General features: G+C 46.9%; 1 protein-coding gene and 2 long non-coding RNA genes across 3 annotated transcripts; 2 read left to right on the forward strand and 1 right to left on the reverse strand.

Annotated features, from left to right (window-relative positions):
* Positions 1-1,446: 1,446 nt before the first annotated feature.
* On the reverse strand, positions 1,447-4,213 carry LOC116369984 (uncharacterized). Its single transcript, XR_004208689.1, has 2 exons — positions 4,018-4,213; positions 1,447-1,671 (listed from the first exon to the last, which is right to left on the reverse strand). It is a non-coding gene; the product is annotated as an uncharacterized LOC116369984 (long non-coding RNA).
* A 5,112-nt stretch (positions 4,214-9,325) lies between these two features.
* Positions 9,326-26,536, forward strand: LOC116369983 (uncharacterized). Its single transcript, XM_031819631.1, has 14 exons — positions 9,326-9,737; positions 9,915-9,988; positions 10,103-10,162; positions 10,373-10,556; positions 10,796-11,210; positions 11,361-11,813; positions 17,151-17,671; positions 17,780-19,449; positions 19,558-19,710; positions 22,382-22,464; positions 22,868-23,017; positions 23,115-23,231; positions 23,619-23,706; positions 26,441-26,536. Exons 2-14 carry the CDS (start codon positions 9,941-9,943, stop codon positions 26,534-26,536), a joined length of 4,038 nt encoding a protein of 1,345 aa, XP_031675491.1. The 5' UTR covers positions 9,326-9,737; positions 9,915-9,940.
* Positions 14,350-16,401, forward strand: LOC116369985 (uncharacterized). Its single transcript, XR_004208690.1, has 2 exons — positions 14,350-14,744; positions 15,247-16,401. It is a non-coding gene; the product is annotated as an uncharacterized LOC116369985 (long non-coding RNA).
* Positions 26,537-27,627: the final 1,091 nt, after the last annotated feature.

The following is a 27,627-nucleotide window of genomic DNA, read 5'->3' on the forward strand; positions in this document are numbered from 1 at the left end:
GTTAAAGCCCTAGGCTACAGCCTCGGTCTAGGGCATGTTAAAGCCCTAGGCTACAGCCTCGGTCTAGGGCATGTTAAAGCCCTAGGCTACAGCCTCGGTCTAGGGCATGTTAAAGCCCTAGGCTACAGCCTCGGTCTAGGGCATGTTAAAGCCCTAGGCTACAGCCTCGGTCTAGGGCATGTTAAAGCCCTAGGCTACAGCCTCGGTCTAGGACATGTTAAAGCCCTAGGCTACAGCCTCGGTCTAGGGCATGTTAAAGCCCTAGGCTACAGCCTCGGTCTAGGGCATGTTAAAGCCCTAGGCTACAGCCTCGGTCTAGGGCATGTTAAAGCCCTAGGCTACATCCTCGGTCTAGGGCATGTTAAAGCCCTAGGCTACAGCCTCGGTCTAGGGCATGTTAAAGCCCTAGGCTACATCCTCGGTCTAGGGCATGTTAAAGCCCTAGGCTACAGTCAGCTCTATATGTTTGTATAAATATGTTGTTATATACATTGTAGAGAACAGTAGTAGTACATATACAGGTATAATAGAGGAAGCACCAACACGAGGCTTTGTGGCCACCAGAACATCTTCACTGCTCCTTGGCACAGATTCTACAAATGTCTGGAATTCTATTGGAGGGACGCGACACCGTTCTTCCACGAGAAATGACATCATTTGTGTTTTGTTGATGTTTGTGGGAAAACCCCTCTCTCAGGCGCCACTCCAGAATCTCCCATAAGTGTTAAATTCTGTTGTGATCTGTTGACTGACACACACACTTTAACCCCCCCCCCCCCCCGTGCTCCTTGGAGACCCCTCTATCAAAGTCAAAGAGAACTCTTGTAGCCAAAATAATGGTCATTTTTATATGGTGTTAATTAACTCAGAAAAGCACACCTGCGGAAGCACCTACTTGCCAAATGTAGTGTTTCCTTCTCTTTTGGCAGTTCCCTGTATATATCAGAGAACACGCACACATATGTATGCATTGCACCACACCTGCATGTACACGCAACTACACACACAAACATGCATGTCTGCACATACACACATACATGAAGACACAATTAAAGAATGAAATCACATGGCAAAAGACAGCTCATAATTACTGATAGCCATTCTGTGATGAACAAGCTTTTATTTGTATTTTACATTGTTTAAACATACTTAGTATTACATTATTAATTAACATTGTGTACATTGTGACTGAAATCATTTCAAATACTTTATCTGGGCTTGATTGAGTTTGACTGGCGTGAACTCCGGACTGACATTGTGTATATGTATACATTTCAGCCGGCTTACATTAAATAAGACGAGGACTGTGAGTGATTTATGGATGTGTAAGTACCTAGTGGGCCCCCTTCACCCCCAAATCATTACAAAATTCACGTGTTTTTTTAATTGTGTCTATGGCAACCTTATGTCTTCTCTCTTGTATGCGCTGGTGTACTTTAAGATGGGTTGATTGAGCAAAGCATTTCCCCACAGACAGAGCAGAGGTCAGGCTTACAATCTACACTTAAGTCATTTAGCAGACGCTCTTATCCAAAGTGACTTAGTAGTGAGCGCATACATTTTTCACCATATTTCATACTGGTCCTCGTGGGAATCGAGAGACTCTTCTCTGCCTAGTCAGCTTCATGATGTTGTTGAGGCTCCCCAGGGGATCCACAATAGTCACGTCTCCTGTATGAACGGGAACATCAGACAGTAAATACAGGTCATATCTGCATACAGTCGATATCAATGAAACATTTGTACAGATTTTTTTTCTTTTTCACTTGTACTGCTGTGGAAAAGACATTAGTAACCATTTATATGAGCCATCAGATGATGATAACACACAATTACAATCAACAAAGTTGTAGTTTAAAAAAAAGTTAGTTCCCCCTAAAAACAAAATGACATACTGGTTTCCTTACACTAAGCAGTTTATGGACAAGATAACACTAAAACACACACAACAATCAACACAGATCGTTAATAGAACACACATCAATAATGGGAAAGGACTTGTGTCAGTCTAGAGAGGGAGGGAGGGGTGTCAGTCTAGAGAGTGAGGGAGGTGTGTCAGTCTAGAGGGAGAGGGAGGGAGGGGTGTCAGTCTAGAGAGGGAGGGAGGGAGGGAGGGGTGTCAGTCTAGAGAGGGAGGGAGGGGTGTCAGTCTAGAGAGAGGGAGGGAGGGAGGGGTGTCAGTCTAGAGAGAGGGAGGGAGGGAGGTGTGTCAGTCTAGAGGGAGGGAGGGAGGGAGGGGTGTCAGTCTAGAGAGGGAGGGAGGGAGGGGTGTCAGTCTAGAGAGAGAGGGAGAGACAGAGCGAGGGGTGTCAGTCTAGAGAGAGAGAGGGGGAGGAAGGGGTGTCAGTCTAGAGAGGGAGGGAGGGAGGGGTGTCAGTCTAGAGAGAGGGAGGGAGGGAGGGGTGTCAGTCGAGAGAGGGAGGAGTGTCAGTCTAGAGAGAGGGAGGAGTGTCAGTCTAGAGAGAGAGGGAGAGAGGCTAAGGGTGTCAGTCTAGAGAGAGCGGGAGGGGTGTCAGTCTAGAGAGAGAGGGAGGGGTGTCAGTCTAGAGAGAGAGGGAGGAGTGTCAGTCTAGGGAGTGAGGGAGGGGTGTCACCAACCTTGGTACATAGCCTACCTGAACCTGAAATTGGTACATAGCCTACCTGAACCACAACTTTCAAGGGAGTGGGCGCAACTTGGGTCAAGATCTGTTTCTTGCCTTGCTCTTAGGAACAGGACACCATTGAATGGAGTGATTTTTATGGGGTAGCGTTATGTGTGGAGGTGGAGCAATTGAAGTTGAAGATTCCTGGTGTGTGTTCCGCCTGCCGTTTGGTGCGTCACCCCTCGCTCTGTCTCTCCCTCTCTCTCTAGACTGACACCCCTCCCTCAATCCCTAGACTGACACCCCTCCCTCCCTCTCTCTCTAGACTGACACCCCTCCCTCCCTCTCCCTCTCTCTAGACTGACACCCCTCCCTCCCTCCCTCTCCCTCTCTCTAGACTGACACCCCTCCCTCCCTCCCTCTCTCTAACGTGGTGAAACAGGAGTCACTGTCAGTTCTTCTGAGTTTTGAGTCAGTCTCTACCAGACAAAGTCATGTTAGGATACATCCGTTATCCTGTTAGAGCTTGTGTGCCAAATCCACTGCTCTGTTTCCGGGTTAACGTTTATGGTCATGTTGCAGCAGTGTGTAGGAGGGAGATTGCAAGATGTGGCAAGTGTGCAGGAAGGCATGGGACAGAGGATTGTGTAGTTTCGGTGGATAAAGTGGTGTGTGTCAACTGTAGGGGTACCAAAGTTGCCGGTGATCGGAAGTGTCAGGTGTGAGAGAGGCAGGTTGAAGTGGCTGGAGTCCGATTTGTCCAGAAAGTGTCATATGCTGAGGCGGTGAAGAAAGTAGAGGAGGATGGGTCAAGGTGGAGGGATCCTGAGCGGATCGGAGTGAGTAGTAGATTTGTGCCAGCAAATAGCAGATAGGCCAACAAGTGATTTTTGCTTCAGTAAGGTTAGTCAAATCAAATGTTATTGGTCGCATACACATATTTAGCAGATGTTATTGTGGGTGTAGCAAAATGCTTGTGTTCCTAGCTCCAACAGTGCAGTAGTATCTAACGATTCACAAAATCTAAAAGTAAAAGAATGGAATTAAGAAATATATAAATATTAGGGTAAGCAATGTCGGAGTGGCATTGACTAAAATACAGTACAATATAATACAGTATATACATATGAGATGCGTAAAGCATAGACTAAAATACAGTAGAATAGAATACAGTATTTACATATGAGATGAGTAATACATAGACTAAAATACAGTAGAATAGAATACACTATATACATATGAGATGCGTAAAGCAGTATGTAAACATTATTAAAGTGACCAGTGATTCCATGTCAATGTATATAGAGCAGCAGGGCTGAGTAACCGGGTGGTAGCCGACTAGTGATGGCTATTTAACAGTCTGATGGTCTTGAGATAGGAGCTGTTTTACAGTCTCTCGGACCCAGCTCTGATGCACCTATACTGACCTCACCTTCTGGATTGTAGCGGGGTGAACAGGCCGTGGCTCGGGTAGTTGATGTCCTTGATGATCTTTTTGGCCTTCCTGTGACATCCGGTACTGTAGGTGTCCTGGAGGGCAGGCAGTGTGCCCCCGGTGATGCGTTGGCCAAACAGCACCACCCTCTGGAGAGCCCTGCGGTTGCGGGCAGTGCATTTGCTGTACCAGGCTGTGATTTAAAAAAAATATATATATATTTCACCTTTATTTAACCAGGTAGGCTAGTTGAGAACAAGTTCTCATTTGCAACTGCGACCTGGCCAAGATAAAGCATAGCAGTGTGAGCAGACAACAAAGAGTTACACATGGAGTAAACAATTAACAAGTCAATAACACAGTAGAAAACAAAGGGGGAGTCTATATACAATGTGTGCAAAAGGCATGAGGAGGTAGGCAAATAATTAAAATTTTGCAGATTAACACTGGAGTGATGAATGATCAGATGGTCATGTACAGGTAGAGATATTGGTGTGCAAAAGAGCAGAAAAGTAAATAAATAAAAACAGTATGGGGATGAGGTAGGTGAAAAAGGGTGGGCTATTTACCAATAGACTATGTACAGCTGCAGCGATTGGTTAGCTGCTCAGATAGCTGATGTTTGAAGTTGGTGAGGGAGATAAAAGTCTCCAACTTCAGCGATTTTTGCAATTCGTTCCAGTCACAGGCAGCAGAGTACTGGAACGAAAGGCGGCCAAATGAGGTGTTGGCTTTAGGGATGATCAGTGAGATACACCTGCTGGAGTGCGTGCTACGGATGGGTGTTGCCATCGTGACCAGTGAGCTGAGATAAGGCGGAGCTTTACCTAGCATGGACTTGTAGATGACCTGGAGCCAGTGGGTCTGGCGCCGAATATGTAGTGAGGGCCAGCCGACTAGAGCATACAAGTCGCAGTGGTGGGTGGTATAAGGTGCTTTAGTGACAAAACGGATGGCACTGTGATAGACTGCATCCAGTTTGCTGAGTAGAGTGTTGGAAGCCATTTTGTAGATGACATCGCCGAAGTCGAGGATCGGTAGGATAGTCAGTTTTACTAGGGTAAGCTTGGCGGCGTGAGTGAAGGAGGCTTTGTTGCGGAATAGAAAGCCGACTCTTGATTTGATTTTCGATTGGAGATGTTTGATATGAGTCTGGAAGGAGAGTTTGCAGTCTAGCCAGACACCTAGGTACTTATAGACGTCCACATATTCTAGGTCGGAACCATCCAGGGTGGTGATGCTAGTCGGGCATGCGGGTGCAGGCAGCGACCGGTTGAAAAGCATGCATTTGGTTTTACTAGCGTTTAAGAGCAGTTGGAGGCCACGGAAGGAGTGTTGTATGGCATTGAAGCTTGTTTGGAGGTTAGATAGCACAGTGTCCAAAGATGGGCCGAAAGTATATAGAATGGTGTCGTCTGCGTAGAGGTGGATCAGGGAATCGCCCGCAGCAAGAGCAACATCATTGATATACACAGAGAAAAGAGTCGGCCCGAGAATTGAACCCTGTGGCACCCCCATAGAGACTGCCAGAGGACCGGACAGCATGCCCGATTTGACACACTGAACTCTGTCTGCAAAGTAATTGGTGAACCAGGCAAGGCAGTCATCCGAAAAACCGAGGATACTGAGTCTGCCGATAAGAATATGGTGATTGACAGAGTCAAAAGCCTTGGCAAGGTCGATGAAGACGGCGGCACAGTACTGTCTTTTATCGATGGCGGTTATGATATCGTTTAGTACCTTGAGTGTGGCTGAGGTGCACCCGTGACCGGCTCAGAAACCAGATTGCACAGCGGAGAAGGTACGGTGGGATTCGAGATGGTCGGTGACCTGTTTGTTGACTTGGCTTTCGAAGACCTTAGATAGGCAGGGCAGGATGGATATAGGTCTGTAACAGTTTGGGTCCAGGGTGTCTCCCCCTTTGAAGAGGGGGATGACTGCGGCAGCTTTCCAATCCTTGGGGATCTCAGACGATATGAAAGAGAGGTTGAACAGGCTGGTAATAGGGGTTGCGACAATGGTGGCAGATAGTTTCAGAAATAGAGGGTCCAGATTGTCAAGCCCAGCTGATTTGTACGGGTCCAGGTTTTGCAGCTCTTTCAGAACATCTGCTATCTGGATTTGGGTAAAGGAGAACCTGGAGAGGCTTGGGCGAGGAGCTGCGGGGGGGGGGGGGGGGGGGGGGGGGCGGAGCTGTTGGCCGAGGTTGAAGTAGCCACGCGGAAGGCATGGCCAGCCGTTGAGAAATGCTTATTGAAGTTTTCGATAATCATGGATTTATCAGTGGTGACCGTGTTACCTAGCCTCAGTGCAGTGGGCAGCTGGGAGGAGGTGCTCTTGTTCTCCATGGACTTCACAGTGTCCCAGAACTTTTTGGAGTTGGAGCTACAGGATGCAAACTTCTGCCTGAAGAAGCTGGCCTTAGCTTTCCTGACTGACTGCGTGTATTGGTTCCGGACTTCCCTGAACAGTTGCATATCACGGGGACTATTCGATGCTATTGCAGTCCGCCACAGGATGTTTTTGTGCTGGTCGAAGGCAGTCAGGTCTGGGGTGAACCAAGGGCTGTATCTGTTCTTAGTTCTGCATTTTTTGAACGGAGCATGCTTATCTAAAATGGTGAGGAAGTTACTTTTAAAGAATGACCAGGCATCCTCAACTGACGGGATGAGGTCAATGTCCTTCCAGGATACCCGGGCCAGGTCGATTAGAAAGGCCTGCTCACAGAAGTGTTTTAGGGAGCGTTTGACAGTGATGAGGGGTGGTCGTTTGACTGCGTCTCCGTAGCGGATACAGGCAATGAGGCAGTGATCGCTGAGATCCTGGTTGAAGACAGCGGAGGATACAGCCTGACATGCCCTCAATTGTGCATCTGTAAAGGTTTGTGAAGGTCTTAGGGGCCAAGACACATTTCTTCAGCCTCCTGAGGTTGAAGAGACGCCGTTGCGCCGCCTTCACCACACTGTGTGTGTTGGTGGACCATTTCAGTTTGTCAGTGATGTGTCCGCCGAGGAACTTGAAGCTTTTCACTTTCTCCACTGAGGTCCCGTCGATGTGGATAGGGGTGGGCTCCCTCTGCTGTTTCCCGAAGTCCACGAGCAGCTCCTTCATTTTGTTGACGTTGAGGTAGAGGTTATTTTCCTGGCACCACTCCACCAGGGCCCTCACCTCCTCCCTGTAGGCTGTCTCGTCATTGTTGGTAATCAGGCCTACTACTGTTCTGTCGTCTGCAAACTTGGTTGAGTTGGAGGCCTGCTTTGCCACGCAGTCATGGGTGAACAGGGAGTACAGGAGGGGCTGAGCATGCACCCTTGTGGGGCCCCTGTGTTGCACTTCAGTGAAGTGGAGGTGTTGTTTCCTATCTTTACCAACTGGGGGCAGCCTGTCAGGAAGTCCAGGACCTAGTTGCACAGGGCAGGGTTCAGATCCAGGGCCTCACGCTGAATGATGAGCTTGGAGGGTACTATGGTGTTGAAGGCTGAGCTATAGTCAATGAACAGCATTCTTACATAGATATTCCTCTTGTCCAGATGGGATAGGGCAGTGTGCAGTGCGATGGCAATTGCATCGTCTGTTGATCTATTGGGGCGGTATGCAAATTGAAGAGGGTCTACGGTGTCAGATAAGGTAGAGGTGATATGATCCTTAACTTGCTTCTCAAAGTACTTCATGATGACAGAAGTGAGTGCTGCTGGGCGATAGTCATTTAGTTCAGTTACCTTTGCTTTCTTGGGTACAGGAACAATGGGGGACATCTTGAAGCAGTAGGGACAGCAGACTGGGATAGGGAGAGATTGAATAAGTAAACACTAGCGTTCATAGCAATGGTTATCAGCTGTATCACAGAAATGGAATGTAAAACACAGAAAATAGATGTTGTGGTGGCAGCTGCAGAGAAATATTTGGGTTTACGAGATTTGACTTCCAAAGAGTTACAGGGAGGTAGTGTCCCGTCCTCCCAGGCTGTTGGCATTGTGCAGGAGCAGATATTGTCAAAGTAGTGGAATGGGCTAGTAGGTTTTTAATGAGTGGAAGTGGAAGCTGCAGAGAATTACATGGGTGTATGACATTTTACTAAAGAAGAGTTATATGTTAATGAGATTTATATGAAATAGTTGGATACCAGTGGAGGCTGGTGGGAGGAGCTATAGGAGGACAGGCTCATTGTAATGGCTGGACTGGAATAAATGGAACGGAGTCAAACGTGAGCTTTGTTCGAATACTCATACTAACCATACTATTTGCGATGTAAATTGAGTATGTAGTATGTTTTTTGGTCATTGTATGGAGTTATAGTTAGTATGCTGAAAGTTCCAAGATGTCGTACTAAATTCGCCAAAAAACGAAGTATACAAGCAGTGGACACTATTTCTGTGCATTTAGGGCCCATAATGCAATTCTTCCAAAAATGGGCGTGGCTTCCCAATGTTTTCAGATTTGATTAAAATTAAATAAAATATGCAGCCGAAGTCCGATGAGAGCGGATACAAATTCATTGCTTTAACCAATTATGACAAATGTTAAGAAAATGTTGAGAAATGTAATAAAGTAATGACTTGTCAAATAAGTTACACGTTATGTTGGCTGACAATTTGTTAGCTACGCTGTCCTTACGAACCGCATAGCATTACATCAGTATGTACCGGTATGTTAGCTAGTTACCTAAAGTTAGTTGGCTACTAATACATCAAATACATAATTCTGTCTATCTACTCCGATTTCAGAGCACTCTCGTTTGAGTGTGCCGCTCAACACCTATTGAATATATGGCCGGTGTTAGTAAAAGTAGGCCCAAAAAAAGTGTTAAATTTGTGTTTGGAGCTAGCTAGCTAGCCAGTTAGCTCGGGTGCTTGACTGCCATTATTGTGAGGTCAGAACTCGTGAGGTCAGAACCGTACTCCTGATTTACAAAAAGCCCCAGAGCTCACTCTGGCACTCCAGATTGAATTTACAAACACACCCAAAATCGTAAAATTTCAGCTAGTTATTTGTTATGCCAACAAGCTAGCAAGAAGTTGCATAGCAACAGCATCAACTTCCGGTAGACAGGTGAAGCGCTAGTACTCTCAACTGAAAGGATACCGTTCGTTTACAGTATACTAAAATGAACTAATAGTATGTACTCATTGTGTAGTATTCAAACACAGCTATGGTTTCTATATGTTTGATAACGTCCCATGTATTCCATTCCAGCCATTACAATGAGCCCGTCCTCCTATAGCTCCTCCTGGCCAATTTTTTTCTCCCTCTGTTTGTATCATAAATGTAACGTGATTGAACACACACTATCGCACAGTAGGTGGCGGCATCCACAAACAAAATGTGTGAACGCCATGATACCAAAGAAGAAGATATTACCCACCCTCGCCAGCCTTCCTTCTGAGAAGCAGTCAGTCAACCGGCTGTTGCATTTTTTTTTCGGTTATCGATTGGTCTTGTCTGGACCGTGAAGTCGCGGGAGAGTTTGGACAAAAATGGTGGATAAATAAAATAGAGTTCACTAAGGCCGTTTTAAAAAAGTATCAATTTACGGTCTGCTTAACAGGGTGGCGCTCCCATAGACACCAATGCGATAGCAGCTGGGTCTGGTCTGCTTTGTTCATTGATTGAACCAGAAAAAACAGCGACTGGATTGGAATCCTTCCTGCCCCCCCCCAAAAAACGTGACTAGCTAGCATATTGACGCCGATAAATACAGAAACAAATGGCTTTGAATGGTACGTTTTATCAAATAATTAGCTACTAGCTAGCTACTATTCTGAAAATGTGAGGTAACGTTAGTAGTTAACATTAGTTAGCTAACTAGCTAGTTTGTAAGCTAACGCTAGCTATGAATCTTGTTCACTTGCTAAATCTATAGTTTTTTTTTGAAAACCTCTCGCAAACTGTCAAAGGTGACGGTTAGGATCGCGTGACAAGAATGGAGGATAATTTGGAGCGCGTGCTCCATTGCGATGACAAGGAGGAGGTAGGTGTATTGTTTACATATAGTAGGGCCTTGTGTAAGCGGTCTTAAAATGTCATGTAGCTAGGCCTACCTTCCTTCTCAAGTAGCATGATGTGTGTGTGTGTCTCTCCCCAGTTGAGGCGGAAACTGGCCCTGCTACAGAGGGAGTACTCCAGGACAGTTCAGAGATTACAGGTGAGAGATATGGTGTGTAAAGGTGGTAATGTGTGTGTGTGGGGGTTAGTAGTGTGTGTAGTAAGCACCACAACCATGACTGATACCTGTGTTGTACTGCACGTGTTTGACAACATTGATGTACATTATCCCCCCTATACACACACACACACACACACACACACACACACACACACACACACACACACACACACACACACACACACACAGCGAGCTGAGCGTTCAGATGCCGTGCGGAAGCATGTGAGGAGTCGGATCTCTGAGCAGAACCTCCAGGACCAGACAGACCCAGTCCCAGCCAGCACCTTTCCCAACCCAGCTCTACCTCCCCTCTCCCTTGGTTGCCCTGCTAGGACGGCCCCAGGTTCGGCCTCACCATCCGGCCCCGCTGGAGGTCAGTCTGCCCGTATTAGAAACTTAAGTGCTGCAACAAAAAAAATGTGCCGTTAGCATATTTGAGCTTACCGCTATTATATTATTAAGGTTGTAGTGTGTGTTCAGGTTGTATTCAGGTTGTAATGTGTGTTGTAATGTGTGTTGGAAATGACGTAGTGTGTGTGTTCAGGTTATATTCAGGTTATATCCAGGTTGTAATGTGTATTGGAAATGACATTGTACTGTGTATGTGTGCAGACTCGACTGTGGCGGCATCGTGTCCGGTGGAATCTGAGAACCCCAGGCGGAGGAGTCCGTCCATCCGCTTCCTCCTCCCCGTCGATGACTCTTGCCCTCGGACACCTGACCTTAACCCTCACAGACGAAGCCACTCCCTCCGGCTGAGGTCACGGAGAAGCCGGCTGCGCTGGGAGCGGACGGGGAGGGTCCAGGGCGGCGAGGGGGCAGGGGGGAGGTACGACACAGAGACCAGCGAGGATGGGCTGGAGCTGGAAGCACAAACAGAGAAAGAAGAGGACGGAGAGAAGAGAAATATGGAGGAAGAGAAGGAGGGTGTGAAGAAAGAGGTAGAGAGGGAGGAGAATGAGAGGGAAATTCCAGATAAAGAGGCAATTAAACAGAGTGATGGAGAGGAGAGAGAAGAACAGAGGACATATGGACAGAAGGAGATCGGTTCACCCCTTCCTTCTCTGAGGAGAGATGGAGAGGAGAGAGAAGAACAGAGGACATATGGACAGAAGGATATAGGTTCACCCCTTCCTTCTCTGAGGAGAGATGGAGAGGAGAGAGAAGAACCGAGGACATATGGACAGAAGGAGATCGGTTCACCCCTTCCTTCTCTGAGGAGAGATGGAGAGGAGAGAGAAGAACAGAGGTCATATGGACAGAAGGAGGTCGGTTCACCCCTTCCTTCTCTGAGGAGAGATGGAGAGGAGAGAGAAGAACAGAGGACATATGGACAGAAGGAGGTCGGTTCACCCCTTCCTTCTCTGAGGAGAGATGGAGAGGAGAGAGAAGAACAGAGGACATATGGACAGAAGGAGATAGGTTCACCCCTTCCTTCTCTGAGGAGAGATGGAGAGGAGAGAGAAGAGGGAAGTGATTCAGTAGCTGTGGGAGTCTCTGTGTTAGGGGCTGTTGGGTTGTGTAACACTGGGGGAGTCCTGGACTCGTGCACTCTGGTGGAAGGTCTGCCGTTCCCTGTAGAATACTACATCAGAACCACAAGACGCATGGCCTCTTCACAGAGCCACAGGTTAGTGGTCACCTTTAATATCTGTTGTTGTTATACTTGATTGTATTGTACTCTATTGTTGAGTACTACTTCAGAACCACAAGACGGCGACGCATGCCTTCGTCTCAGATCCACAGGTTGCCTGGGTGATTCCACGCCAGGGTGGGACGAATATATATTTTTGGTATCTCTGCTTGTTCTGGCAATTCTCACACATACATTTAATTGGGAGGAAGAATGTTTGATATGATTTTTACATTTGTGTCACAAACCATTTCATTATGAAATTGGCTGCTTTAGCTCCCTTTAGACCAATAATCAAATACAAGTTTGAAAGCCCTTCCCAATGATGCACAGTTAAAAATAACAAGATAAGAAAAATACAGATAGTAACACAAGGAATAAAATACAGAAGAATTAAGCTATATACAGGGAGTACCAGTACCAGATCACTGTGCAGCTATATACAGGGAGTACCAGTACCAGATCACTGTGCAGCTATATACAGGGAGTACCAGTACCAGATCACTGTGCAGCTATATACAGGGAGTACCAGTACCAGATCACTGTGCAGCTATATACAGGGAGTACCTGTACCAGATCACTGTGCAGCTATATACAGGGAGTACCTGTACCAGATCACTGTGCAGCTATATACAGGGAGTACCTGTACCAGATCACTGTGCAGCTATATACAGGGAGTACCAGTACCAGATCACTGTGCAGCTATATACAGGGAGTACCAGTACCAGATCACTGTGCAGCTATATACAGGGAGTACCAGTACCAGATCACTGTGCAGCTATATACAGGGAGTACCAGTACCAGATCACTGTGCAGTTATATACAGGGAGTACCAGATCACTGTGCAGCTATATACAGGGAGTACCAGGAGTACCAGTACCAGATCACTGTGCAGCTATATACAGGGAGTACTAGTACCAGATCACTGTGCAGCTATATACAGGGAGTACCAGTACCAGATCACTGTGCAGCTATATACAGGGTGTACCAGCACCAGATCACTGTGCAGCTATATACAGGGAGTACCAGTACCAGATCACTGTGCAGCTATATACAGGGAGTACCAGATCACTGTGCAGCTATATACAGGGAGTACCAGTACCAGATCACTGTGCAGCTATATACAGGGAGTACCAGTACCAGATCACTGTGCAGTTATATACAGGGAGTACCAGTACCAGATCACTGTGCAGCTATATACAGGGAGTACCAGATCACTGTGCAGCTATATACAGGGAGTACCAGTACCAGATCACTGTGCAGAGGTATGAGGTAGATACTGTATGTACATGAAGGCAGGGTAAAGTGACTAGGCATCAGGATAGATAATAATAAGATTAAATTAAAGAACACACTAGAAGCAGCATATGATGTGTGTGTTTAACTATTCGTGTGGGGTCCAGAAGAGCTAAAACCAAGCCATGAGGTCGAAGTAATTGCCTGTGCAGCTTCTGTGACAGGATTGTGTTGAGGCACAGATCCGGGGAAGGGTACCAAAACATTCAGCAGCATTGATGGTCCCCAAGAACACAGTGGCCTCCATCATTCTTAAATGGAAGAAGTTTGGAACCACCAAGGCTCTTTCTATAGCTGGCCGCTCAGCCAAACTGAGCAATCGGGGGAGAAGGGCCTTGGTCAGGGTGGTGACCAAGCTTTGACAATGCTCCAGAGTTCCTCTGTGGAGATGGGAGAACCTTCCAGAAGGAAAACCATCTCTGCAGCACTCCATCAATCAGGCCTTTTATAGTAGACTGTCAGACGGAAGCCACTCCTCAGTAAAAGGCACATGACAGCCTGCTAGGAGTTTTCCGAAAGGTACCTAAAGGACTCTCAGACCATGAGAAACAAGATTTTCTGGTCTTATGAAACCAAGATTCAACTATTTGGCCTGAATGCCAATGTCTGGAGGAAACCTGGCATCATCCCTATGGTGAAGCATGGTGGTGGCAGCATCGTGTTGAAGGGATGTTTTTCATCTGCAGGGACTGGGAGACTAGTCAGGATGGACGGAAAGATGAACAGTGCAACATACAGAGATTCTTGATGAAAACCTGCTCAGGACCTCAGCCTGGGGTGAAGCTTCACCTTCCAACAGGACAAAGCACACAGCCAAGACAACACAGGAGTGGCTTCGGAAAAAGTCTCTGAATGTCCTTGAGTGGCCCAGCCAGAGCCCGGACTTGAATCCGATCGAACATCCCTGGAGTGACCTGAAAATAGCTGTGCAGCAATGCTCCCCATCCAACCTGACAGAGCTTGAGAGGATCTGCAGAGAAGAATGGCAGAAACTCCCCCAATATAGATGTGCCAAGCTTGTAGCATCATACCCCAAGAAGACTTGAGGCTGTAATCGCTGCCACAGGAGCTTCAACAAAGTACTGAGTATATAAAATATATATATATATATATATATTTATAGAAATGTAGAAAAATGTCTAAACCAGTTTTTGCTTTTGTCTTTATGGGATATTGTATGTAGATTGATGAGGGTGGAGGGGGGGGGGGGACTATTTAATCAATTTTAGAATAAGGCTGTAGCTAGGGATGAAATGGTTACCGGTTTCACGATTTAACCACGGTAAAATTCCCGACGATTAGTATTATCGTTTCAAATGTATATTCTGATTTAAAACCATGTTTGATTACCACGGCGTGCAGAAGTCTGATGCAACGTGGGTTTGGTTTTGTGTGAAAACATGGCGGAAGGCAGTGACGGCGCTCTGGAGATTTTTCAGCCTTCTAAGAGGACCAAATCTGAACTGTGGTTGTATTTTGGGTTTTCCCCTGAGTGCTGAGGGAAACTTAATCGAAGATGGTCACCCTGTCTGCAGAACATGCAACAAAATAATTGCTGCGAAAGGGGGCAACACTTCAAATCTCTCCAGTCATCTTCGTGACCATCACCCACTACTTTATAGCGAATGCAAGGTAAGTTAACTTTTAGCTCAATGCATAATGTGGGGACTTTGGGATTGGGGGATATGTCATGGTTTGTCTAACTTGCTAACAGCTTGTCAATAATGTAAACTGAAGCGTTCAGTGTTACCTACTCCTGTAAAAACACATGGATCTGCTGCTGTATGTGTCGTGTGTCTGCAGACTATTCTCCCATTGCACACGATAACACCTTCTGTAGTTTAGTCACCCAAACAACCATGTTTTGTTCATTTAAAATCCCTCAGTCGACCACTTGGTTGTTAAAATGTTCCAACAGGAGAAACACTTGACTCCTCTACAAGACTCCTGTATTTATGTCAATTGTTGGGCTCACTGCAATTACTATCACTGTCTTCTTAAGACTCATTTGTATTTATGTCAATTGTGCATGGGGTCATTGCATATACTCAAATGCAACACAGAAGATAGACTGAGTTTATAATTATAATCTAACAACACTAATAATAATACACATGCTATTCCCTTGTTACAGAGGGTCGTGCAGCAAACCCAGTGACGCTACTGGTCCCTCATCTACGGTTGTGACAGACACTCCAGCAAGCATTTAAAAAGCAGGCTGCTTATGGACCCACGTCAAAACATGCTCAAGACCTCACTGCAGCCCTTTCATATTACATTGCAAAGAACATGATGCCATTTCATATTGTTGAGAGGCCTGGATTTCTGTGGCTGGTGAAGGTTGCTGTGCCCCACGACAAAGTGCCATCACCAACATTATTTTCCGAGACTGACATCCCAAACCTGTACAACCAGGTTAAAGCTGATGTTGGAAAAAGTTTGGCTCAAGGCACATGGTTTGCTGCAACTACTGACCTCTGGACCAGTGAAAGTGGGGGTGGTTCAACCCTACATCAGCGTCACTATCCATTACCTCACCCCAGACTGGCAACTGGAATCAAACTGCCTGGAAACACAATTCTTCCCAGAAGATCACTCGGCTCACAACATCAGAGTTTTTTTGGAGAATATGTCATGGACCACATCACCAATGATGTTCTGGTGGAAACGGATACGGAGCCGTCCCTGACTAAGGAGATGAAAAGGGTAATGAGAGAAGACCTTAACAACATACACAGAGAAGGCAAAGAGAGTCATGCACATGGCTTGTTTCATTGTCCCCTGCTTCAAAAAGAGCTTGTTAGATGAGCCTGAGGCTGCAAACGTTGACACTGACAGCTGTGTCCAGGAGGCTTTGAAGCTGACAGCTTCACAAGTCAGTGAAGAACCACAAAGCACCAGCAGCGCCTCCACCACCCCCATAGCGGCATCGGAGAGGATGTTCTTACACGCACATTGGATGTGTTTACATATGGTTGTATTGTTCTTACATGCACATTGGATGTGTTTACATATGGTTGTATTGTTCTTACACGCACATTGGATGTGTTTACATATGGTTGTATTGTTCTTACATGCACATTGGATGTGTTTACATATGGTTGTATTGTTCTTACATGCACATGGCTTTACTTGTGTTGCTTAAGGTTGTGTTCATTAAAACCTGCACTAAGGATACTAAGTGCATGGCGCCATCTTTAATGTTAAGGATATTATTTTTAAAAGTGCATAGTGCTGCTAATTGTATTTGTTGTTTGTTGGTTTTCAGTATAAAACTTGATGAAATTAATTCAGTGTATCAGTACTTTTTCAACATTTCCAGCACATCTTAACCGTACCGTGATAATACTGATAACCGCGATAATACTGATAACCGTGATAATACTGATAACACTGATAACCGCGATAATACTGATAACCGCGATAATACTGATAACCGCGATAATACTGATAACCGCGATAATACTGATAACCGCGATAATATTGACAATACTGATAACCGCGATAATACTGATAACCGCGATAATACTGACAATACTGATAACCGCGATAATACTGATAACCGCGATAATACTGACAATACTGATAACCGCGATAATACTGACAATACAGATAATACTGATAACCGCGATAATACTGATAACCGTGATCATTTTGGTCACTATAATGGTGATATGAAATGTTCATACAGTTTCAACTCTAGCTGTAACGTAACAAAAAGTGTGGGGAAAAAAGGGGTCTGAATACTTGATGAATGCACTGTATATTAGGTAAAAGAAACACCAATATAAAGCATTGTGGCCACCACGAGCCACCAGAACAGTGCCGTGGTAAAGATTCTTTACGTGTCTGGAACTCTATTGGAGGGATGCATAACCATTCGTCCACTTGAAATTCCATCATTTAGCGTTTTCCACCACCATCAACAAAACGCCGTCTCAGTAAGTTGTATGTGAGGGTGTTCCGTGTCTGAGCCTGCTCCGTCTCTTCTGTGGTTCACAAATCTAATGTAAGGTGTTTTGTTAATGCTACTTTCAGAGACCTGCAGGCTGTCGTTCTGAACCAACTCAACAGGGGGCGCCACAGAAGGAACAGGGGCCGGATGTCTAACACACACTCACTCTCAACTTCACAGTCCGACTCACTAGCACAACCCTCCAATCACCGCCCGTGCTCAAGTCAACTGACCTCAAACTCACCGAACAATCGCACACCGGTTGAGGAGCCATCAGCCAATCAGATGCTTACCGCTGAGTCGGGGACCAATCAGAGTGAGAGTTTACCCTCCAGAGCCTGCAGTGTTCGGCCTATCAGAGGCCGGAGGAGGAGAGGAAGGAGGCCGAGACTGGGCCGCTCTCTAAGTTTGGACTCGGATCCCCCAGCACCAGTCCCAGACAACACCCAGACACCGGCCGCTACTAGCCCAGCCTCACAGCCTCTCCCTGGGGGTGGATGTCCGGAGCGCTGGACTCTCTCTGGAGGTGTGGAGGAACGGCTTTATCCCATCTTCAGAAGGAGCTGTGTCTCTCCCCTCATTCACACATCAAAGCAGAGCAAAGGTGGGACTGAGCCATGTTGTGTATCTGAAGGCTGTTACACTTCACTGTGACTTCACAGCTAACTTTTTAATTCTTTCACTCATGTTCTGTGTGTGTGTGTGTGTGTAGAGAGTGTGTGGTCTCTCCTCCTGCCCTCCTCCCTCTCCCCTGGAGGACCAGCAGTGCACCCTGGGAGTCTGGGCTGCGTCATCTCAACCTTTGGCCTCCAGGATTTCCATCTCCCCGACGACCAGTTCGGACAGCTAAAGCTCCAGAAGCTTCGCGCCTCGTCTGCCGTTGCCGAACCGGAACCCTTCTCACCTTACAACATGCGTCGTCGCCGCAACAGAGGCTCGGTCCACGGTCTCCATGGCAACACAGGCGGTCAGACGTCCAAAGCGCCTACACCTGAGCCCCTCCCTCTCAGCCTCACCCCTCCTGTCACAGACTGCGTCACTCCGGTAGAACAGTCTATAGACAGATCTATAGGCCAGCATCTTATAGACCACCCTATAGGCCAGCAATCTACAGACGCACTAGACCATTCTACAGACCTCCATTCGGAGTACCATTCAGTTTGCCAGTCTACAGACCACCCTGTAGACCAGCATATAGGCCATCAGTCTACAGACCAACCCGTAGACCAGCCTACTGGCCATCAGTCTACAGACCAACCCGTAGACCAGCCTACTGGCCATCAGTCTACAGACCAATCTGTAGACCAGAATGTAGGCCATCAGTCTACAGACCACCCTGTAGACCAGCCTACTGGCCATCAGTCTACAGACCAGCCTACTGGCCATCAGTCTACAGACCACCTTGTAGACCAGCCTACTGGCCATCAGTCTACAGACCAATCTGTAGACCTGCTTATTGGCCATCAGCTTACCGTTTTAGTAGGCCAGTCTATAGACTTTCCTTCAGTAGACCAGCAGACAGGCCTACTCACTACTGAGTGCCCTTCCCTTCAAACTGAAACCGAGACCGAGTGCCCTCCCGAGTGTCCATCCTTCCACACAAAGACTAAGTGCCTTTCTCCGTGCCCTACGGAGTTCTCTGTCGAGTGCCTTACCAAATGTCCTTCCGTGTGCACTACTGAGTGCCCTTCCCTCCGGAGGGAGACAGATGCAGAGTGTGCTGTCCCCCCCAGCCCTTCCCTGCTCCTCCTTAGCCCCTCCCTAACCAGCCACACCCCTCACAGACACACCCTCTCCCTTTCCCTCTCCTCCATTCCCCCTTTACCTTCCTTAGGGATGACCCCTAGCCCCTTGACCCCTAACCCCAACATACCCCTCTCCCTCCCTGACAGCCCCCCATTACCTTCTTTAGAGGCGGTGACTCTCCCTCTCTCCTGCCCTCCCTGCCGCCCCACTCTGACCCTCCCCCTCTCCTGCTCTCCCTGTCCCCCTACTCTGACCCTCCCCTTCCCCTCTAGTCCCTCCACCCAAGCCCTCTCTCCTCCCTCCCTCTCTCCCTGCCCCTCTCCAATCATCCCTCTCTCCTCCCCTCCTCCCTCCCTCGCTCTCTGCCACCCCAACCTTGTTGATTCCCTGCCCCAACTTTTTCTCCCTCCCACTCCTCTACTACTGCCTCAATCTCTCCCTCCAACCCCAAATACACCCCCTCCATCGCCCCCTATCCAGCTTCTTCGCCAGCCAGCTCCCTCTCTCCACTCAACCAGACAGGCCACCGAGGAGAGAGGAGAGGGAGAGGAGGAGAGAGCGTGGAGGAAGAAAGAGGAGAAGAGGAGGGAGGGGATGACCGAGGAGGGTGTCTTAAAGCTCTCTCACACACTGAAGGTCAATACTGTGATGACAAGCCATTGTTGTGTATTTCAACATCCATGTCACCACTCACTTCAGAGAATGTCTGTGTGTGTAATAATAATCGTGTGTGTGTGTGTGTAGGCCCCTGCAGGAGGCAGCCTGGTGGATGTGTGCTGTGTGTCGTGGCTGTCAGTAGGTGTATGTATAGCGGTGGCAGGAGAGTGGGAGGTGTGTGTTTGGGGTCAGAACAACCCCCCACACTGGAGACGACTCCACACCTGGACCTTCATACAAGTAACTTTGTGTTGTGTGTCTTAATGTGTCTGTGTGTGACAACTGTGAGTTTATATTGTTTATGGGTGTTTCTGTGTGTAATGAGTGTGTGTGTGTGTAACAACTGTGAGTTTATATTGTTTATGGGTGTTTCTGTGTTTAATGAGTGTGTGTAACAACTGTGAGTTTAAATTGTTTATGGGTGTTTCTGTGTGTAATGAGTGTGTGTGTGTGTGTGTAACAACTGTGAGTTTATATTGTTTATGGGTGTTTCTGTATGTAATGTGTGTGTGTAACAACTGTGAGTTTATATTGTTTATGGGTGTTTCTGTATGTAATGTGTGTGTGTGTGTAACAACTGTGAGTTTATATTGTTTATGGGTGTTTCTGTGTGTAATGTGTGTGTGTGTGTGTGTGTGTAACAACTGAGTTTATATTGTTTATGGGTGTTTCTGTGTGTAATGTGTGTGTGTGTGTGTGTGTGTGTGTGTGTGTGTGTGTGTGTGTGTGTGTGTGTGTGTAACAACTGTGAGTTTATATTGTTTATGGGTGTTTCTGTGTGTAATGAGTGTGTGTGTGTGTGTAACAACTGTGAGTTTATATTGTTTATGGGTGTTTCTGTGTGTAATGAGTGTGTGTGTGTGTGTGTGTAACTGTGAGTTTATATTGTTTATGGGTGTTTCTGTGTGTAATGTGTGTGTGTGTGTGTGTAACAACTGTGAGTTTATATTGTTTATGGGTGTTTCTGTGTGTAATGAGTGTGTGTGTGTGTAACAACTGTGAGTTTATATTGTTTATGGGTGTTTCTGTGTGTAATGAGTGTGTGTGTAACAACTGAGTTTATATTGTTTATGGGTGTTTCTGTGTGTAATGTGTGTGTGTGTGTGTAACAACTGTGAGTTTATATTGTTTATGGGTGTTTCTGTGTGTAATGAGTATGTGTGTGTGTAACAACTGTGAGTTTATATTGTTTATGGGTGTTTCTGTGTGTAATGTGTGTGTGTGTAACAACTGTGAGTTTATATTGTTTATGGGTGTTTCTGTGTGTAATGTGTGTGTGTGTAACAACTGTGAGTTTATATTGTTTATGGGTGTTTCTGTGTGTAATGAGTGTGTGTGTGTGTAACAACTGAGTTTATATTGTTTATGGGTGTTTCTGTGTGTAATGAGTGTGTGTGTGTGTAACAACTGTGAGTTTATATTGTTTATGGGTGTTTCTGTGTGTAATGTGTGTGTGTGTGTAACAACTGTGAGTTTATATTGTTTATGGGTGTTTCTGTGTGTAATGTGTGTGTGTGTGTGTGTGTGTGTAACAACTGTGTATTAGTCAAAGGTTTGGACTCATTCAAGAGTTTTCCTTTCTTTAGTTTCTTTAGTGAAGACATCAAAACTACGACATAACAATCATCTAGTAACCAAAAAAGTGTTAAACAGATCAATATGAACAAAAATATTTAATTTTTTGAAATTCTTCAAAGTATCAACCCTTTGCCTTGATGACAGCTTTGCACACTCTTGCCTTGATGACAGCTTTGCACACTCTTGCCTTGATGACAGCTTTGCACACTCTTGCCTTGATGACAGCTTTGCACACTCTTGCCTCGATGACAGCTTTGCACACTCTTGCCTCGATGACAGCTTTGCACACTCTTGCCTCGATGACAGCTTTGCACACTCTTGCCTCGATGACAGCTTTGCACACTCTTGCCTCGATGACAGCTTTGCACACTCTTGCCTCGATGACAGCTTTGCACACTCTTGCCTCGATGACAGCTTTGCACACTCTTGCCTCGATGACAGCTTTGCACACTCTTGCCTCGATGACAGCTTTGCACACTCTTGCCTCGATGACAGCTTTGCACACTCTTGCCTCGATGACAGCTTTGCACACTCTTGCCTCGATGACAGCTTTGCACACTCTTGCCTCGATGACAGCTTTGCACACTCTTGCCTCGATGACAGCTTTGCACACTCTTGCCTCGATGACAGCTTTGCACACTCTTGGCATTCTTTCTTTTGATTGGTTTACCCTTTTTTAGATTCCATATGTGTCATTTCATAGTGTTGATGTCTTCACTATTGTTCTACAATGTAGAAAATAGTACAAATAAAGAAAAACCCTTGAATGAGGAGGAGAGTGACAAGAACCCTGCAAGCTAACAGGCGGGCCACAAACAGACAAATAACGGAGCAGAACGGCATCTCAGAACGCACAACTCATGGATCCTTGTCATTGATTGGCTATTGCAGCAGACGACCACACCGGGTTCCACTCCTATCAGCTAAAAGCAAGAAGAAGAGGCTCCAGTGGGCCGTCACCAACACTGGATGAGAGGAGTGGAAAAGCATCACCTGGAACAGCGAGTTCAGTTTATTTGAGTGGCCTGGTCAGTCCCCAGACCTCAACCCTGTAGAGCATCTGTGGGATGAGATGTTGGTAGCATGAATGTACCGCTGTCCAATCAGCAGCAACTGCGTGATGACATCACATCAGCATGGACCAACATCCCTGTGGAACGTTTCCCACACCTTGTTGAATACCCCCCAAAATTCAGGCTGTTCTGGAGGCAATGGGGGGGTCTGACCTATACTAGATAGGTGTACCTAATAAACTGTCCAGTGAGTGTACATTGTATGTGTGTGTGTATTTAATGTGTGTGTGTGTGTGTGTGTGTGTGTGTGTGTGTTTAAGTCAGTGATGTCAGTGTTTCCTGTGTCGGACGCTCCTGGGCTTCTGTGTGTGACTCTGGGCCAGCTGGAAATCAGAGAGGCCAGGTACTACACACATACTGCTACCACTCCCCCACCCCTCACACATACTGCTACCACTCCCCCATCCCACACACATACTGCTACCACTCCCCCACCCCACACACATACTGCTACCACTCCCCCACCCCACACACATACTGCTACCACTCCCCCATCCCACACACATACTGCTACCACTCCCCCACCCCACACACATACTGCTACCACTCCCCCACCCCACACACATACTGCTACCACTCCCCCACCCCTCCCTGTTCTTCTTTCTCTCCCTCTTCTTTGCTTGTCAGTCTCTGTGTTCATGCGTCTGTAAATGTTTCTATTAATGTGTGTGTGTGTGTGTGTCTGTGCACATGTGTGTGTGTGTGTGTGTTTGTGTGTCTGTGCACATGTATCTCTGTGTGTGTAGGGTACTCTGCTGCTCCAGTCTGTCCCAGGCGGTGCTCTGTGAGGGGGAGATCCACATGGTGGTGGGCATGTCCAACCGAAGGCTGGTTAGCTCCTCCTACTCTGTCGCCACAACCCCGCTGCAGGTCTACACACTGACACAGGATGGCAGGTAGGTAACCATGGGTGACCAGGGTCTTCTGTCATCTGGCATGGTTAATGCCGTGTGTGTGTGTGTACTCTATCTCTGTCTCTCTGACCTCTCTCAGGCTGCAGGCCTGCCTGTCTTTGGTCTGTCCTACTGAGCGCGTGCAGACCGTGGCGGCGGTGGAGGGACAGACTGACGCTCTGATTGGCTCAACCCACGGAGGACATGTTGTTCTGTGGTGAGCAAAAGAACGTAGCTAATTCAGTGCTTCCTGGTGCTGGGGACCTAAACGGTGGCACCCTTGTGGTTATTTTAATAATAATTTGAATAAGTGGTGTCGTTCTGGGGCAAAAACACCCCTCTAGGCCCCCGGGACCAGGATGTTCTAATTGAAAGGTTTTCAAAGACACTTTGCACTGGTTTTGTAGACAGCTGCTTTATCAAGGAACGCTTTTACTTCCAATGACTGTGTGCTTGTCTCACCTATCTTAGTTGAATGCACTGACTGTAAGTCTCTCTCTGGATAAGAGCATCTGCTAAATGCCTTCTCGAACCTGTTTACAGTTGAATGAGAATCTTCTCCGTTAACTGCGTGTGCGTGTGTGTGTGTGTGTGCGTGTGTCAGGAACGTGACGACGGGACAGCTGCTGCGGAGCATCAATCTGGGAGATGGTTTCACGGATACGACCTGCCTCCGAGGATACTCCCTCTGCGTGAGTGTGCGTGCGTGTGTGTGTAGTATCTGTACCAGAAAAGAGTGGGTTCATTCCTACTATAATGTGTGAGAGAACCCACAGGACACGGGAGAGTTTCTGATCTTTGTGTGTTTGTGTTCTCACCATGTCATTCCTCATGTCTAACCAACAGCCTCCCCCACCTTGAACTGAATAGTGATGAGGTTGTCATGTCCCACTCCATCCTACGAAACCTCCCAGTGTCTGCCTCCCAAAACACCCAATTCTCTGCCCTTTCTCTATGTGCACTCTCTCCCACACACATTTACAGCACTACTGTCCATAACCCATCCATGGGTTTAGAGGGAGTGTCCACTACTGTCCATAACCCATCATGTGTTTAGAGGGAGTGTCCACTACTGTCCATAACCCATCCATGGGTTAGAGGGAGTGTCCACTACTGTCCATAACCCATCCATGGGTTTAGAGGGAGTGTCCACTACTGTCCATAACCCATCCATGGGTTAGAGGGAGTGTCCACTACTTGTCCATAACCATCCCATGGGTTTAGAGGGAGCTGTCCACTACTGTCCATAACCCATCCATGGGTTAGAGGAGTGTCCACTACTGTCCATAACCCATCCATGGGTTAGAGGGAGTGTCCACTACTGTCCATAACCCATCCATGGGTTTAGAGGGAGTGTCACTACTGTCCATAACCCATCATGGGTTTAGAGGGAGTGTCCACTACTGTCCATAACCCATCCATGGGTTAGAGGGAGGGTCCACTACTGTCCATTAACCCATCCATGGGTTTAGAGGGAGTGTCCACTACTGTCCATGACCCATCCATGGGTTTAGAGGGAGTGTCCACTACTGTCCATAACCATCTATGGGTTTAGAGGGAGTGTCCACTACTGTCCATAACCCATCCATGGGTTAGAGGGAGTGTCCACTACTGTCCATAACCCATCCATGGGTTAGAGGGAGTGTTCCACTACTGTCCATAACCCATCCATGGGTTAGAGGGAGTGTCCACTACTGTCCATAACCCATCCATGGGTTAGAGGGAGTGTCCACTACTGTCCATAACCCATCCATGGGTTAGAGGGAGTGTCCACTACTGTCCATAACCCATCCATGGGTTAGAGGGAGTGTCCACTACTGTCCATAACCCATCCATGGGTTTAGAGGGAGTGTCCACTACTGTCCATAACCCATCCATGGGTTAGAGGGAGTGTCCACTACTGTCCATAACCCATCCATGGGTTAGAGGGAGTCGTCCACTACTGTCCATAACCCATCCATGGGTTTAGAGGGAGTGTCCACTACTGTCCATAACCCATCCATGGGTTTAGAGGGAGTGTCCACTACTGTCCATAACCCATCCATGGGTTTAGAGGGAGTGTCCACTACTGTCCATAACCCATCCATGGGTTTAGAGGGAGTGCCACTACTGTCCATAACCCCATCCATGGGTTTAGAGGGAGTGTCCACTACTGTCCATAACCATCCATGGGTTTAGAGGGAGTGTCCACTACTGTCCATAACCCATCCATGGGTTTAGGGGAGTGTCCACTACTGTCCATAACCCATCCATGGTTTAGAGGGAGTGTCCACTACATGTCCATAACCCAATTCCATGGGTTTAGAGGGAGTGTCCACTACTGTCCATACCCATCCATGGGTTAGAGGGAGTAGTCCACTACTGTCCATAACCATCCATGGGTTAGAGGAGTGTCCACTACTGTCCATAACCCATCCATGGGTTAGAGGGAGTGTCCACTACTGTCCATAACCCATCCATGGGTTAGAGGGAGTGTCCACTACTGTCCATAACCCATCCATGGGATTAGAGGGAGTGTCCACTACTGTCCATAACCCATCCATGGGTTTAGAGGGAGTGTCCACTACTGTCATAACCCATCCATGGTTTAGAGGGAGTGTCCACTACTGTCCATAACCCATCCATGGGTTTAGAGGGAGTGTCCACTACTGTCCATAACCCATCCATGGGTTTAGAGGGAGTGTCCACTACTGTCCATAACCCATCCATGGGTTTAGAGGGAGTGTCCACTACTGTCCATAACCCATCCATGGGTTTAGAGGGAGTGTCCACTACTGTCCATAAACCCATCCATGGGTTTAGAGGGAGTGTCCACTACTGTCCATAACCCATCCATGGGTTTAGAGGGAGTGTCCACTACTGTCCATAACCCATCCATGGTTTAGAGGGAGTGTCCACTACTGTCCATAACCCATCCATGGGTTTAGAGGGAGTGTCCACTACTTTCCTTCTAAATCCATGAAGGGAAGTGACAAGTGTATTGTGAGAGTACAGAGAATTGAGACAGTCAATGTGTAACTCAAATTGTATTTGTGACATACGCCGAATACAACAGGTGTGTAGATCTTACCGTGAAATGCTTACTTACAAGCCCTTAATTAACCAATAATGCTGTTCAAGAAATAGTTAATAAAAATATTTACTAAATAAACTAAAGTAAAAAAATAAAAATAAACATTTTGAATCAATCAAAGTAAAACAGCACATTTACATAACAATAACGAGGCTAAATACAGGGGGAACCAGTACCAAGTCAATGTGCTGGGGTACCTTTGTAGATATAGTGATGGTATGTACAGTCATGATGTTGTTCTGTTTTATTGGTTGTTTCTTGTTTTTAAAAACATTATTGTGAAGTGTGTTGAGACCTGGAGAAATGCACTTTGAATTTTTTTTTGATTTGTCATGTCCCCAATCGTCCTACAGGGGGTGCTGTTTGTCCGTTGCAACACACGTCCCTGTGTGCTGTGGAGGAGGAAGAGGGAGGGGCTCTGTTCTCGCTGGTCGCCACCAACCCTCTGACTGGCACCGTCGCCCTGGGCAACCCGACTAGGCCTCCCCAAAGCCTGCACCGGGAGGTGAGAGGGGGGAGGAGGAAAGGGAAGAGGCATTGCCTTTAAATTGTTTAACTTGGGTCAAACATTTCGGTAGCCTTCCACAAGCTTCCCACAATACATTGGGTGGCAGGAAGAGGGAATTGTGTGTTAACCTCTCTCTCGTTTGTGGGCGTGTGTTTATTCTGTGTGTGTGTTCTCTCCCTAGGCTGGTGGAGGTTGATGTCCATGGATCCAGTGTGATTGGGGTTTCCGGTCCGGCTCCGTGTGTGTGTGGCAGCTTGGGGGGCGTCAGGGCCAGCAGGGGTCTGGTTCCCAGAGCTGGGGTGTCAGCTCGCCCGTTGGGGGGCGCAGGGAACTGTCCTGACGGCACACCTCAATGGAGACGTCTGCTTACACCGCTACAGACCAATCTGAACAACTACAGACCACTATAGAACACTCTGAACAACTACAGACCACTATAGAACACTCTGAACAACTACAGACCACTCTGAACTACTATAGACCACTATAGACCACTCTGAACTACTATAGACCACTCTGAACTACTATAGACCACTCTGAACAACTACAGACCACTATAGACCACTCTGAACTACTATAGACCACTCTGAACACCTACAGACCACTTTAGATGACTCTGAACAACTACAGACCACTATAGACCACTCTGAACTACTATAGACCACTATAGACCACTCTGAACAACTACAGACCACTATAGACCACTCTGAACTACAGACCACTCTGAACTACTACAGACCACTGTAGACTACTCTGAACCACAACTTATCCACTATAGACCACTCTGAACTACTGTTATACATGCCAGAGAGGCATGTTTGTTCTACCAAACAGATTTCTATCTGTGGGTTGTCCAAGTGTCCTGCTGAATGCAGCCCAGAAGGGTCTGCTACATAGCAGGAACAATGGTTAGCGCTCTAACTTTGATAAGCAACCAGAAATAACTATTGATGTTCTGGTTCATTAAGAAAGCTAAACTAGATATGTGTTTTTGGTTTTTTTATTATGCCATGCACTTTATATATTTCTATA

This window comes from Oncorhynchus kisutch, unplaced genomic scaffold (assembly GCF_002021735.2).
Source record: "Oncorhynchus kisutch isolate 150728-3 unplaced genomic scaffold, Okis_V2 scaffold2357, whole genome shotgun sequence".
NCBI lineage: Eukaryota > Metazoa > Chordata > Actinopteri > Salmoniformes > Salmonidae > Oncorhynchus > Oncorhynchus kisutch.